Source organism: Podarcis vaucheri (genome assembly GCF_965113315.1).
Source record: "Podarcis vaucheri genome assembly, chromosome: 1".
In the NCBI taxonomy this organism is placed as follows: domain Eukaryota; kingdom Metazoa; phylum Chordata; class Lepidosauria; order Squamata; family Lacertidae; genus Podarcis; species Podarcis vaucheri.
The window spans coordinates 37,373,714-37,386,225 of record NC_138759.1 but is presented as its reverse complement, the minus strand read 5'-3'; the positions used below and the strand labels follow the sequence as shown (position 1 = coordinate 37,386,225).

At 41.3% G+C, this 12,512-nt stretch overlaps 1 protein-coding gene across 3 annotated transcripts in view; it reads left to right on the top strand.

Moving 5' to 3' along the window:
• The window catches only part of COCH (cochlin), a 39,387-nt gene that overhangs the window by 16,747 nt on the left and 10,128 nt on the right, over positions 1–12,512 (top strand). For all 3 annotated transcript variants that reach the window (XM_082202282.1, XM_082202280.1, XM_082202281.1), the window contains 4 exons: positions 2,393–2,526; positions 3,714–3,776; positions 11,121–11,165; positions 11,254–11,401. In XM_082202282.1, coding sequence (XP_082058408.1) covers positions 2,393–2,526; positions 3,714–3,776; positions 11,121–11,165; positions 11,254–11,401 — 390 coding nt within the window. The remainder of the gene's footprint in view (positions 1–2,392; positions 2,527–3,713; positions 3,777–11,120; positions 11,166–11,253; positions 11,402–12,512) is intronic.

The following is a 12,512-nucleotide window of genomic DNA, read 5'->3' as shown; positions in this document are numbered from 1 at the left end:
GTCATTTTTACTAGACTGCCCATTAGGAAGTAGCTTTGATTGGTACGAATACATGTTAAAAAAGAAGAAGAGGGTGGAAAATCATAGATATTCATAGAGAAATTCTCCATTGTGTTCATGGGGAGGGGATTTGAAACTATGGGAGTGGCTTGCCTAAGTCAATTTATTGACTTCATAACAGTTTATATTTGGCCCAGGCACTTCCTGATTTATATCCGAATTGTTTAGCCACTATGTTATGGTGACTATTTTACATGTTTGTTATCTCAAAGATCACACTTATTCAACGACAGCAGACCAAGATAACTGTGGTGTTAAACAAGAATTTAATGCATAATCCAGAATTTTGCTGGAACATCAAAGTAGTATTACTGTTCCAGCAGATTAAATTAATTGAATATAAGTGTGTTTGTAGCTATAAAACATAATCCTTCATTTCCTGGGAATGCTGATAAAAGTTGTGTAGGCTGAATTTTCGATGTGGTGAGTTTTTCATCCTTTGATCTAAATTAATATGATGGTAAAATGTTTATGTTCCCCACATTAGTAGAAACATGTGGTTGAACTACAGGTAACTTATATGAACAGGAGCAATCCTTCTAACGGGACCGGGGAGAACTGAAGGCAGAAAATCCAAAATATCCAAAGTCCTGCTAAGAGCATGGCAGCAGGATAGAAGGGAGGTCAGAGATTAGTTTTTCCTTTTTCCGTTTCCTTTGCTTTGTTTTTCATTGTTATTCTTGTTTGTTTTCTGATTCTGAGATTTCCCTCCCATTGTTTTCAGTGTGTCAGGGCTGATATATTCTCACCACCTCCACCCCATTTGAGAGATGGTGTTGGGGGAATTGGAAAGCTTTGGATTCAAGTCTTTCCATAGTCTACCCTCATCTCTCCTGGCTCACCCCTGTTTTGCTGCTACCAATATTGGAGCTCTAATACAGGATTGGCAAGTTAAAGGCTGCAGAGATTTCTGCAGTGGCTAGTAGAGGCCTTTAGAGGTTGGATCTCCCCTCTGAGGTTGGAGATCCCTCTCCACCCTTGGAGAGAAATCCTACTAAGAACTATAGAAATGTTCCCCAATAGTGGTTGTATCAGGAATTCAAATCTATTTCCTATTTTCCTGAATGATTATATAAGGGTGATTTTCATATTTCACTCTTACTCTTCCTTCTGCTATTTTACTATCCTCCATTCTAACTTTTATTTTCCTCTAGCTGTAACTGCTCCAAACAAATATTATTTATATTACTTTTGTACTACAGTAATAGGACATTCATGAGTGGGAGGAATTCATTTGACATTGATAGTTAGCTCTTATGAACTAGCATGCTGAGTAAATGTCACCAATCACTTAAGAAGTATGAAGGATGTGTAGTCAAGAATTATTTATTGCTGTCCTACCAAGTTGATTTATAAATATTTGAAACAGAAATCCCCTTTCAGATAGCCATTTTATCATCTATTTTTGGCAGAAAAGATGGAAGATTTTGGAAGTTAGCATTACAAAGTAGAATTGCTTGGGTTACGTCTCTGCAGCCACAGTCCCGTTTTACTTCTCACCAGTTGTGATTAGTGGCTGGAAAAAGGTGGACATGGCCTCAGTTGCTCATGCATTGGTTATATCCCCGTTGGACCATTGTGGGAAAGCAAACTGTGGGTTAGAAACTATCATTTGTCCATATTGTTGCCGAAAAGATGTGTGTGGAAGCAAAGTGATCAGCTCATATTGCACCCATCCAGCGTCAATTGTACCAGTTTCAAATATGCTTACAGACTCTACTTAAAAGTTATTGACCTTTTAAAGACTTGGGTTATCCAAAATTCTGCTTACACACAAAGAAGCCAAACCACTTGGGAGCAGGCCATTAAGGAGTGCTGCAAGTTATGTATCCAACTAAAGCTGTTACAAACCTCAAAAGTTTATCAGCTAAGCTAAGGAGACAAATTTGTACCCTTGGCAGTTATATTTTAAACTATAACAGCAGTTACTTCTCAAATCAGTCCAAAACACATTTTGCTGTGTTTATACTAAATGTATTGATAAGATGTTTGAGTTCTACTGAACTTGCTCCCAGGTAAGTGTGTATAGTATTATAGCCGAAAGCAACTGTTCAGTAAATCCGAAATGTTTCCTAGAAAGCACATTGCATTGCACTGAGTTGAGTTTGCTTCTTAGTCACTATGTTTCAAGCTGACCTGAAAATACATAAACTTACTTTCTTTCTTTCCCTCTTAATCTTAGTGATTGGAACTAGCCCCTGCAAAAAGGCATTGCAGCCATCTTGCAAAATTGATCAGGCTTGTAGTTAGACAAGTCTTCTCCACAGTGTGAATTGGTCATGGTTGCATGTAGTTATACAAATGTGTATCTGAAAATCTTATTTTGGTACAGAGGGGTGATCACCAGTAAAGGTGGGCCTGTCAGAGTGCAAATATTGCCAGGGCAAGAGAACTACCTTGCAATCTATGCCAATGGAATCCAGTCTCAAGCACTCGCTAGATGGTCATCATCATTCTCAGTTTCCAGTAAGTGCATGTTCAAGTGTTATTATTTTGCCAAGTGAGTTTTGAAAGTATCAGCATGGAAGAAATTGGCTGGCTCATTATTATTTTTTCTGTTGGTTTAATTTTCTATTTTTAAGAGTAGCAAACCACCGTGCTGCTCATCTTGTGTGATGTGATAAAGAATTTCAGACAAACCTAATGTACAAAATCAGCAGGCATCAAATGATGCCTTGTTGAGTCAAGGTTTTTCCTCCAGGGAGTCTCCTAAATATTTTAGGCTGCCGTGAAAAATATGTGAAGCATATGCAACTGTCAAAACATTGGCTTTTGCTTTGGCTTGAAAAAACTGATGCCAGGAATAATGTACATATTATTCCTGGACAGTTATGCAACGCATAACATGAATAATTACTTCAGAACTACCAAAGCAGTAAGTTCTACTCAATAGGCCGTAGGATGTGAGAGATCTTCATAAATGCACTCATTTACATTTGGTTCCTGATCTTTATTTGAGATGCTGCACTCTGCATGGTCATTCTCAGTCTCAGGGCTTTGGGCTTATTATATTTGCTCATGGGCCATTGAAAAGATAATACTTAGTTTACAGAGTCACCAGACTGTAAACTGATAAACTGGTGCCCTGTTTGCAGTCCAGCTATGTTTCTGATGAAACTAGAAGTTGAAATATTTTAAGTAAATTAACATTCTGTTCTTGTCAGTCACTTGTTTCTCCATTTCTTTCTCTCTCTATATATATATATATATTAGTTAACATTATTGGCTTCTATCAATAATGACTTACATCAAATAATCATCAATATAAAAACAAAGTAAAAAAACTTTGGGGCATGAATCATCGGTATGATAAAAAGTACTTCACAGTATAGGTAACTGGGGGAAATATTCTTGTCATCTGTAGGGTTTTCCATTTTACTTTCTGTCTGCCACTGCTCTGGAGTTAGTTTACTTTAGTATTATGCAATCTCATTTTAGGCTGGAGCATAGGCAGGAAGACTCTTTGCATCTAAATGCCTTATCTATTGTACTAGCTCCTAGGAGTCTCCTTCTCAGTGAGATCCAGGGGCTTGAGGTGTTGACTTTTTGCAGTTTCTTTTATTAGGTAAAACTGAGCATGTACAACCTGTTTTACCATAATGCAATTTGACAGAAATGCAGTAAGCTTAATTTATTTTTCAATGTGGTAACAGGACCCATGAGTGCTGCACTTGAAGCTGTTGGGCGGCCAATTTCAACAGCACGCCCACCCACAGGTAAGATGTTTCTTTCAAAATATGTTCTTACTGATCAGGTATATATATATATATATATATATATACACACACACTATATATATATATATATATATATATATATATATATATATATATATGCTTTCGTAGATTTTCACGGGTACAGGAATGCAGGTTTTGGTGTCTTCGGGTGTCTTCCCGTGTAAGAGTCGGGGTGTCTGTGCGACGTTTCGACGAGGTCTCACTCGTCATCTTCAGGCTGGTGCTTTCGGCTTCTTGTTACTGGAACAGAGCAGAGTCTGGTGTTTGAGTTCCTATAAATACTGTTGAGGGGTGTGGTGTATAGCCTCCAACGTTCTGGGCAGAGAGGAAGTTCCTAGATTAGTGTGCCTTTTCTTCTTTTGTTCCTTAATTACTTGAGGGATATCTTGGGTGATTTCATGAGTGATATTCTGAATACCACTGGGTGGGTCATTAAGTGTAGATTAGTTGCTAAAGCATGTGTTGGTGCCTTTTCTTCTTTTGTTCCTTAATTACTTGAGGGATATCTTGGGTGATTTCATGAGTGATATTCTGAATACCACTGGGTGGGTCATTAAGTGTAGATTAGTTGCTAAAGCTTTCGTGTCTTGACCTCTTGAGCTTGTGAAGAGTTTTTCTGAGAAGATGGCTGTGCTGCATTTAGTTGTGCTCTGGCTTGGCTTCGTGTATAGGGGCGAGCTGTGGTTTTGTGCCTTGTGCCAGCCAGATCTGTGTAGGGATTGCAGGGGGGTGCAGCATCCGGAGGTGCCACTATAGTTTGGCTACTGGATGGAGTCTGTAATATGTCTGTGGAGAGGGTCTGGGTTTGGGTCTGGTGTGGTTGATTGGTGACGGCGTTCTGTGTGCCTCTGGTTCTGGTGTCGGTTTTTGTGGGGAGGGCTAATTTCCAGATGTCTGGCAGGCGGGACGTGTCATCACGCTTGTTCATGTTGTGAGGGTGTTTCTCTATCTCGATGGCTTCCATGATTATTCTCTTGTGGTGATGTTCCATGTTAAAGAGCAATTTGGAATCTGCAAAATTAATTTCGTGTCCTGTTTCTTTCATGTGTTGGAAAAGAGAGGAAGTTTTTTCTTTTTTTTTGACGGCATTCTTGTGTTCTGCGATACGTGCATTTATTCGTCTGTTTGTTTGTCCAATGTACGTGGCTGGGCAGACTTTGCAGGGTATTTCATAGACCCCTTGGTTTTCCAGCTGGATTTTGTCTTTTGGGTTTCTGAGGATATTGGCTATTTTTTGGTTGGTGCAGAAGGCTGTTTTGATATTGTGTTTATGGAGGATTTTGCTGATTTTGTCTGTAGTGCCCTTGATGTAAGGAAGGAGGGCCATGCCATTGTTTTCTTCTGTGTCTTGGTTTTTGGGGGGTGTTTCTTTTTGGATTAGCTTCGTAACCCTGTTTTTCTGGTATCCATTGGCGATTAACACATTTGAGAGATTCTGTAACTCAGTTGTCAAGTGGTCTTTGTCAGCCAGGCGTTTGGTTCTGGAGATGAGAGTCTTGGCTACGGAGTTTATTTGTGCAGGGTGGTGGTGTGATTGTGCATGTAAGTAGCGGTTGGTGTGTGTTTTTTTCCGGTAGATAGTGTGTCCTAGGGAGCCATCAGGTTTTTTGTAGATTAGGACGTCAAGAAAGGGGAGTTGGTTGTTGTCTTCTATTTCCATAGTGAATTGTATTTTGGGGTGTAGGCTGTTGAGATGTGTGAGGAAGCTATCTAGTTTTTCTTTCCCGTGTGGCCAAATTACAAAGGTGTCGTCAACATATCTGAGCCAAAGTTTGGGTTTGTGTTCTGACTTGTCTAAAGCATTGGTTTCAAAGTGTTCCATGTACAAATTTGCGATGACCGGTGAGAGGGGTGATCCCATAGGTGCTCCTTCTATCTGTTTGTATCTTTGTCCATTGTGGATGAAGTACGTGTTGGTTAGGCAGTGGTTGGTCAGGTCCAGGATGTATTTGGGGGGGTTGTATTTGTTTTGAATGGCTGTCAAGGCTTCATTAATGGGCACTTGAGTGAAGAGAGATACAACATCGAAGCTCACAAGTAGGTCATCGGGATGTAGGTATTGCTTCTTTATTGTTTCTATGAACTGGAAGGAGTTAGTAACGTGTGAAGCGATGGATTTTGCATAGGGCTGAAGTTGCTTAGCGAGAAATTTAGCGAGATTTTGTAGAGGTGAGCCTATGGAGCTGACTATTGGTCTGAGTGGTGTTCCTTCTTTGTGTATCTTGGGGAGACCGTAGAGTTTGGGGAATCTGGATGATTTTTCTCTGGGGATGATTCTTAGCTGGATTTCTTCACTGATAGGAGAGGCTTTTATTTTGGATTTGGTGGTTTTTTCCAGATAGGTGGTGGGATCTGTTTTTATAGGTTGGTAGGTAGGGTCTTGGAGTAGATTTGATAGTTTTGCTTGGTAGTCCGATGTGTTCATCACAACAGTGGCGTTGCCTTTGTCAAAATCCAGCTGGAAAACCAAGGGGTCTATGAAATACCCTGCAAAGTCTGCCCAGCCACGTACATTGGACAAACAAACAGACGAATAAATGCACGTATCGCAGAACACAAGAATGCCGTCAAAAAAGAAGAAAAAACTTCCTCTCTTTTCCAACACATGAAAGAAACAGGACACGAAATTAATTTTGCAGATTCCAAATTGCTCTTTAACATGGAACATCACCACAAGAGAATAATCATGGAAGCCATCGAGATAGAGAAACACCCTCACAACATGAACAAGCGTGACGACACGTCCCGCCTGCCAGACATCTGGAAATTAGCCCTCCCCACAAAAACCGACACCAGAACCAGAGGCACACAGAACGCCGTCACCAATCAACCACACCAGACCCAAACCCAGACCCTCTCCACAGACATATTACAGACTCCATCCAGTAGCCAAACTATAGTGGCACCTCCGGATGCTGCACCCCCCTGCAATCCCTACACAGATCTGGCTGGCACAAGGCACAAAACCACAGCTCGCCCCTATACACGAAGCCAAGCCAGAGCACAACTAAATGCAGCACAGCCATCTTCTCAGAAAAACTCTTCACAAGCTCAAAAGGTCAAGACACGAAAGCTTTAGCAACTAATCTACACTTAATGACCCACCCAGTGGTATTCAGAATATCACTCATGAAATCACCCAAGATATCCCTCAAGTAATTAAGGAACAAAAGAAGAAAAGGCACCAACACATGCTTTAGCAACTAATCTACACTTAATGACCCACCCAGTGGTATTCAGAATATCACTCATGAAATCACCCAAGATATCCCTCAAGTAATTAAGGAACAAAAGAAGAAAAGGCACACTAATCTAGGAACTTCCTCTCTGCCCAGAACGTTGGAGGCTATACACCACACCCCTCAACAGTATTTATAGGAACTCAAACACCAGACTCTGCTCTGTTCCAGTAACAAGAAGCCGAAAGCACCAGCCTGAAGATGACGAGTGAGACCTCGTCGAAACGTCGCACAGACACCCCGACTCTTACACGGGAAGACACCCGAAGACACCAAAACCTGCATTCCTGTACCCGTGAAAATCTACGAAAGCAAATATCTCACCTCTACGGGGAGGAAACCTTCCAGCTGACAAGAACCTACGAGAAACTAGAAATCCGAAGAGCCACCATCTTATGTGATCTCCTGTTCCTACGCAACTGCCGAGACAACAACTTAACTCCCACATGCTTCCAACTTAAATTCCACTCTAAAACCCCAGCTACCGAAAGGATCCTGAAACGAACTGAACTATCCCTAATCAGAAACGAAATACATAAGAAAAGATACCTACTAAACCAAACCAACAAAGATCTGCTCACTCTTCACCTCAAACTATGTAACAAAATCCACCCTGCACTCTGGGACAAATGCAAACAACTAGCCGTCTGGAGAGCTGAAACTGAGACCTCACATAAGACAGACAGACACACCAACAAACTCTACAAACTAGAGAAACGCCAGAAGCCCAGCCACCCTCCACAACAACCCATGAAACAAACAGTACATAACATATCAGACAGGATCCTCACCCCAACTGAAACCAAAGTACTCTCCAAAGGTTTCAACTTTGCAGTCGCCCCGAGACGCATCCCCACGGAAAACATCATATGCGGAGTCGAAGCTAGCCTGACCAAAATCGACCCAGATGAAGCCAATAAAATCAGACTTGAAGTCACCAACATCCTCTGCTCCAGCAAACCACCCAGAAGCAATTTACACAAAGAAGAACAGAAAGCACTCACCAACCTGAGGAAAGACAACAACATAATCATTCTCCCAGCAGACAAAGGCAACGCCACTGTTGTGATGAACACATCGGACTACCAAGCAAAACTATCAAATCTACTCCAAGACCCTACCTACCAACCTATAAAAACAGATCCCACCACCTATCTGGAAAAAACCACCAAATCCAAAATAAAAGCCTCTCCTATCAGTGAAGAAATCCAGCTAAGAATCATCCCCAGAGAAAAATCATCCAGATGCCCCAAACTCTACGGTCTCCCCAAGATACACAAAGAAGGAACACCACTCAGACCAATAGTCAGCTCCATAGGCTCACCTCTACAAAATCTCGCTAAATTTCTCGCTAAGCAACTTCAGCCCTATGCAAAATCCATCGCTTCACACGTTACTAACTCCTTCCAGTTCATAGAAACAATAAAGAAGCAATACCTACATCCCGATGACCTACTTGTGAGCTTCGATGTTGTATCTCTCTTCACTCAAGTGCCCATTAATGAAGCCTTGACAGCCATTCAAAACAAATACAACCCCCCCCAATACATCCTGGACCTGACCAACCACTGCCTAACCAACACGTACTTCATCCACAATGGACAAAGATACAAACAGATAGAAGGAGCACCTATGGGATCACCCCTCTCACCGGTCATCGCAAATTTGTACATGGAACACTTTGAAACCAATGCTTTAGACAAGTCAGAACACAAACCCAAACTTTGGCTCAGATATGTTGACGACACCTTTGTAATTTGGCCACACGGGAAAGAAAAACTAGATAGCTTCCTCACACATCTCAACAGCCTACACCCCAAAATACAATTCACTATGGAAATAGAAGACAACAACCAACTCCCCTTTCTTGACGTCCTAATCTACAAAAAACCTGATGGCTCCCTAGGACACACTATCTACCGGAAAAAAACACACACCAACCGCTACTTACATGCACAATCACACCACCACCCTGCACAAATAAACTCCGTAGCCAAGACTCTCATCTCCAGAACCAAACGCCTGGCTGACAAAGACCACTTGACAACTGAGTTACAGAATCTCTCAAATGTGTTAATCGCCAATGGATACCAGAAAAACAGGGTTACGAAGCTAATCCAAAAAGAAACACCCCCCAAAAACCAAGACACAGAAGAAAACAATGGCATGGCCCTCCTTCCTTACATCAAGGGCACTACAGACAAAATCAGCAAAATCCTCCATAAACACAATATCAAAACAGCCTTCTGCACCAACCAAAAAATAGCCAATATCCTCAGAAACCCAAAAGACAAAATCCAGCTGGAAAACCAAGGGGTCTATGAAATACCCTGCAAAGTCTGCCCAGCCACGTACATTGGACAAACAAACAGACGAATAAATGCACGTATCACAGAACACAAGAATGCCGTCAAAAAAGAAGAAAAAACTTCCTCTCTTTTCCAACACATGAAAGAAACAGGACACGAAATTAATTTTGCAGATTCCAAATTGCTCTTTAACATGGAACATCACCACAAGAGAATAATCATGGAAGCCATCGAGATAGAGAAACACCCTCACAACATGAACAAGCGTGACGACACGTCCCGCCTGCCAGACATCTGGAAATTAGCCCTCCCCACAAAAACCGACACCAGAACCAGAGGCACACAGAACGCCGTCACCAATCAACCACACCAGACCCAAACCCAGACCCTCTCCACAGACATATTACAGACTCCATCCAGTAGCCAAACTATAGTGGCACCTCCGGATGCTGCACCCCCCTGCAATCCCTACACAGATCTGGCTGGCACAAGGCACAAAACCACAGCTCGCCCCTATACACGAAGCCAAGCCAGAGCACAACTAAATGCAGCACAGCCATCTTCTCAGAAAAACTCTTCACAAGCTCAAGAGGTCAAGACACGAAAGCTTTAGCAACTAATCTACACTTAATGACCCACCCAGTGGTATTCAGAATATTACTCATGAAATCACCCAAGATATCCCTCAAGTAATTAAGGAACAAAAGAAGAAAAGGCACCAACACATGCTTTAGCAACTAATCTACACTTAATGACCCACCCAGTGGTATTCAGAATATCACTCATGAAATCACCCAAGATATCCCTCAAGTAATTAAGGAACAAAAGAAGAAAAGGCACACTAATCTAGGAACTTCCTCTCTGCCCAGAACGTTGGAGGCTATACACCACACCCCTCAACAGTATTTATAGGAACTCAAACACCAGACTCTGCTCTGTTCCAGTAACAAGAAGCCGAAAGCACCAGCCTGAAGATGACGAGTGAGACCTCGTCGAAACGTCGCACAGACACCCCGACTCTTACACGGGAAGACACCCGAAGACACCAAAACCTGCATATATATATATATATATATATATATATATATATATATATATATAGTGTGTGTGTGTGTGTGTGTGTGAGAGAGAGAGAGAGAGAGAGAGAGAGACCCAGAAGCACAGCATGCAGGGAGATTTCTTTGTACAGAAGGATTTTATGAATTTTCCAAGACCTGCAAGAGGTGTTCAGGTAGCAAGCTTATTCCAGGCATATGGGAAAGGAAAATAGCTGTTAGCAAATAATTTGTGTATTATTATTGGCAAAATGAACATATGTTATCTTATTTACTGGTAATCTCTATAACGTGTGTGTGTGTATGTAAATATTTTTATTTGAGTTTTCAGCATTATACGAAACAAAAGATAAGTCCAGATAATAATCTCTGAAACTTGTTATTATAACAGTTAACAGTGAGTCTATTTCTGTCTATATCAGGGATGGGAAGCCTGTGAGCTGTTGGATGTGGTTGGACTGCAGCTCCAGCCAGCATGGCAAAGTGATTAAGGAAATTATAGTCCAATGGTATCTGATGGGCCACAGGTTTCTTATCCCTGGCGTATATACTCCACACTCTGTGTCTGTGGTCAGCAGCGTGTTTTTTAAAATGATTAAATACTAATGGTGAAATGAATCTTCGAAGTATGTTTTGAATGTCTTTGCTGAAGGGCCTTTCATAGCTCTATTACTAAGAGTACTTGCAGGTATAGAATTCATGATGTTTCCTGCTTTCTAGGTAAACGGCCCAAGAAAACAGTTGAGAAAAAATCTGGGAACAAAGGTAGGTTACCATTTCACCATGTCCAATAAAACAAATCTCTCATGTTAATTTGCCCTTAAGTTAATCTAACTATCTTGGGTGTTCACAGACTGTAAAGCGGATATTGCTTTTCTGATTGATGGAAGCTACAATATTGGGCAGCGTAGATTTAATTTGCAGAAGAACTTTGTTGGGAAAGTAGCGGTGATGCTGGGAATTGGATCTGAAGGACCGCATGTGGGAGTTGTACAAGCCAGGTACTAGAAATATGTCCTATTTGGTACATTGCTCCTTCTTAGGTGCTATAATTTATAACAATGTGATTAGCGTGGGCATTATTACAGTTATGCATTTTCTGTTATAGTTTGAATCACATTTGAACTGCCTATCAATGCCATCTGTTTCCCTACACATTAAATATTAAATGGCGCCCATGCAGTATATTAGGAGTATATTAACAAGTAAATGAAAATAAATAAATAGTAATAGTATAGAAAGTGATGTGTTGACACCAGTCTAGTGTGGCATTGTGATTACTGTGTTTAGCCCATTAGATCATGGTGATAAACCCACACTTGTATCACTCCCTAGCATTCGGTAGCCGAAGGCACATTTTCTCTGGGTGTTCTTGTGATGCTCTTGGTTATTTGTACAGCAGGTGTGGGGAACATTTGCCTCTCCAGATGCTGCTAAACTACAGCTTCCATAATCTCCAGCAGGTGTGGCCAATGGCCATAGATGATGGGAGTTGTAGTTCATATTAAAGGCCAAATGTTCCCCATACCTCTTATATAGGCTTGTAGTCATCAATAGATTTAATCTATATATAGGTATATTAAGGTTATCAGAACACAGTTGTGGAAAGCATGGTTAGCATGATAAGGGACAGAATAATAGCTATTCAAGGAAGTAAAACAGATATGCGTTTGCTAAAGCCCTGCCTCACATTACACCTCACCCCGCCTTATCTCCCTTTAAGTTTCTTTGATACAACTCACTGTTTTGTGCATCCAGAATACTTTTTTTAAGATGACGTCTGAAGTTCCCACAGTGCCAGATTAGCAGCCAGATTTTAAGCACCTCGAGACTGTGGATATACAGGGCATGGATACCCTGCCTACCAACAAATCCCCCAAGCTTGATACGCGGTTGGTTTCATTTGGCTTCTGAATAAACTGCGCTTACGTTTGAACATTGGAAACAGAGGAAATGAGAGTGACCACCCACCACAAGACATGCCAAAACATGGCTGTTTCTATATTGCGACGATCCAAAGCTTTAAGGTGGTATATTTGCTACAGATACATCAGTTACCATCATGGGGACACTTCCAAAGAATGGGAGTAAAGTTAAGGACAAAAGATCAGT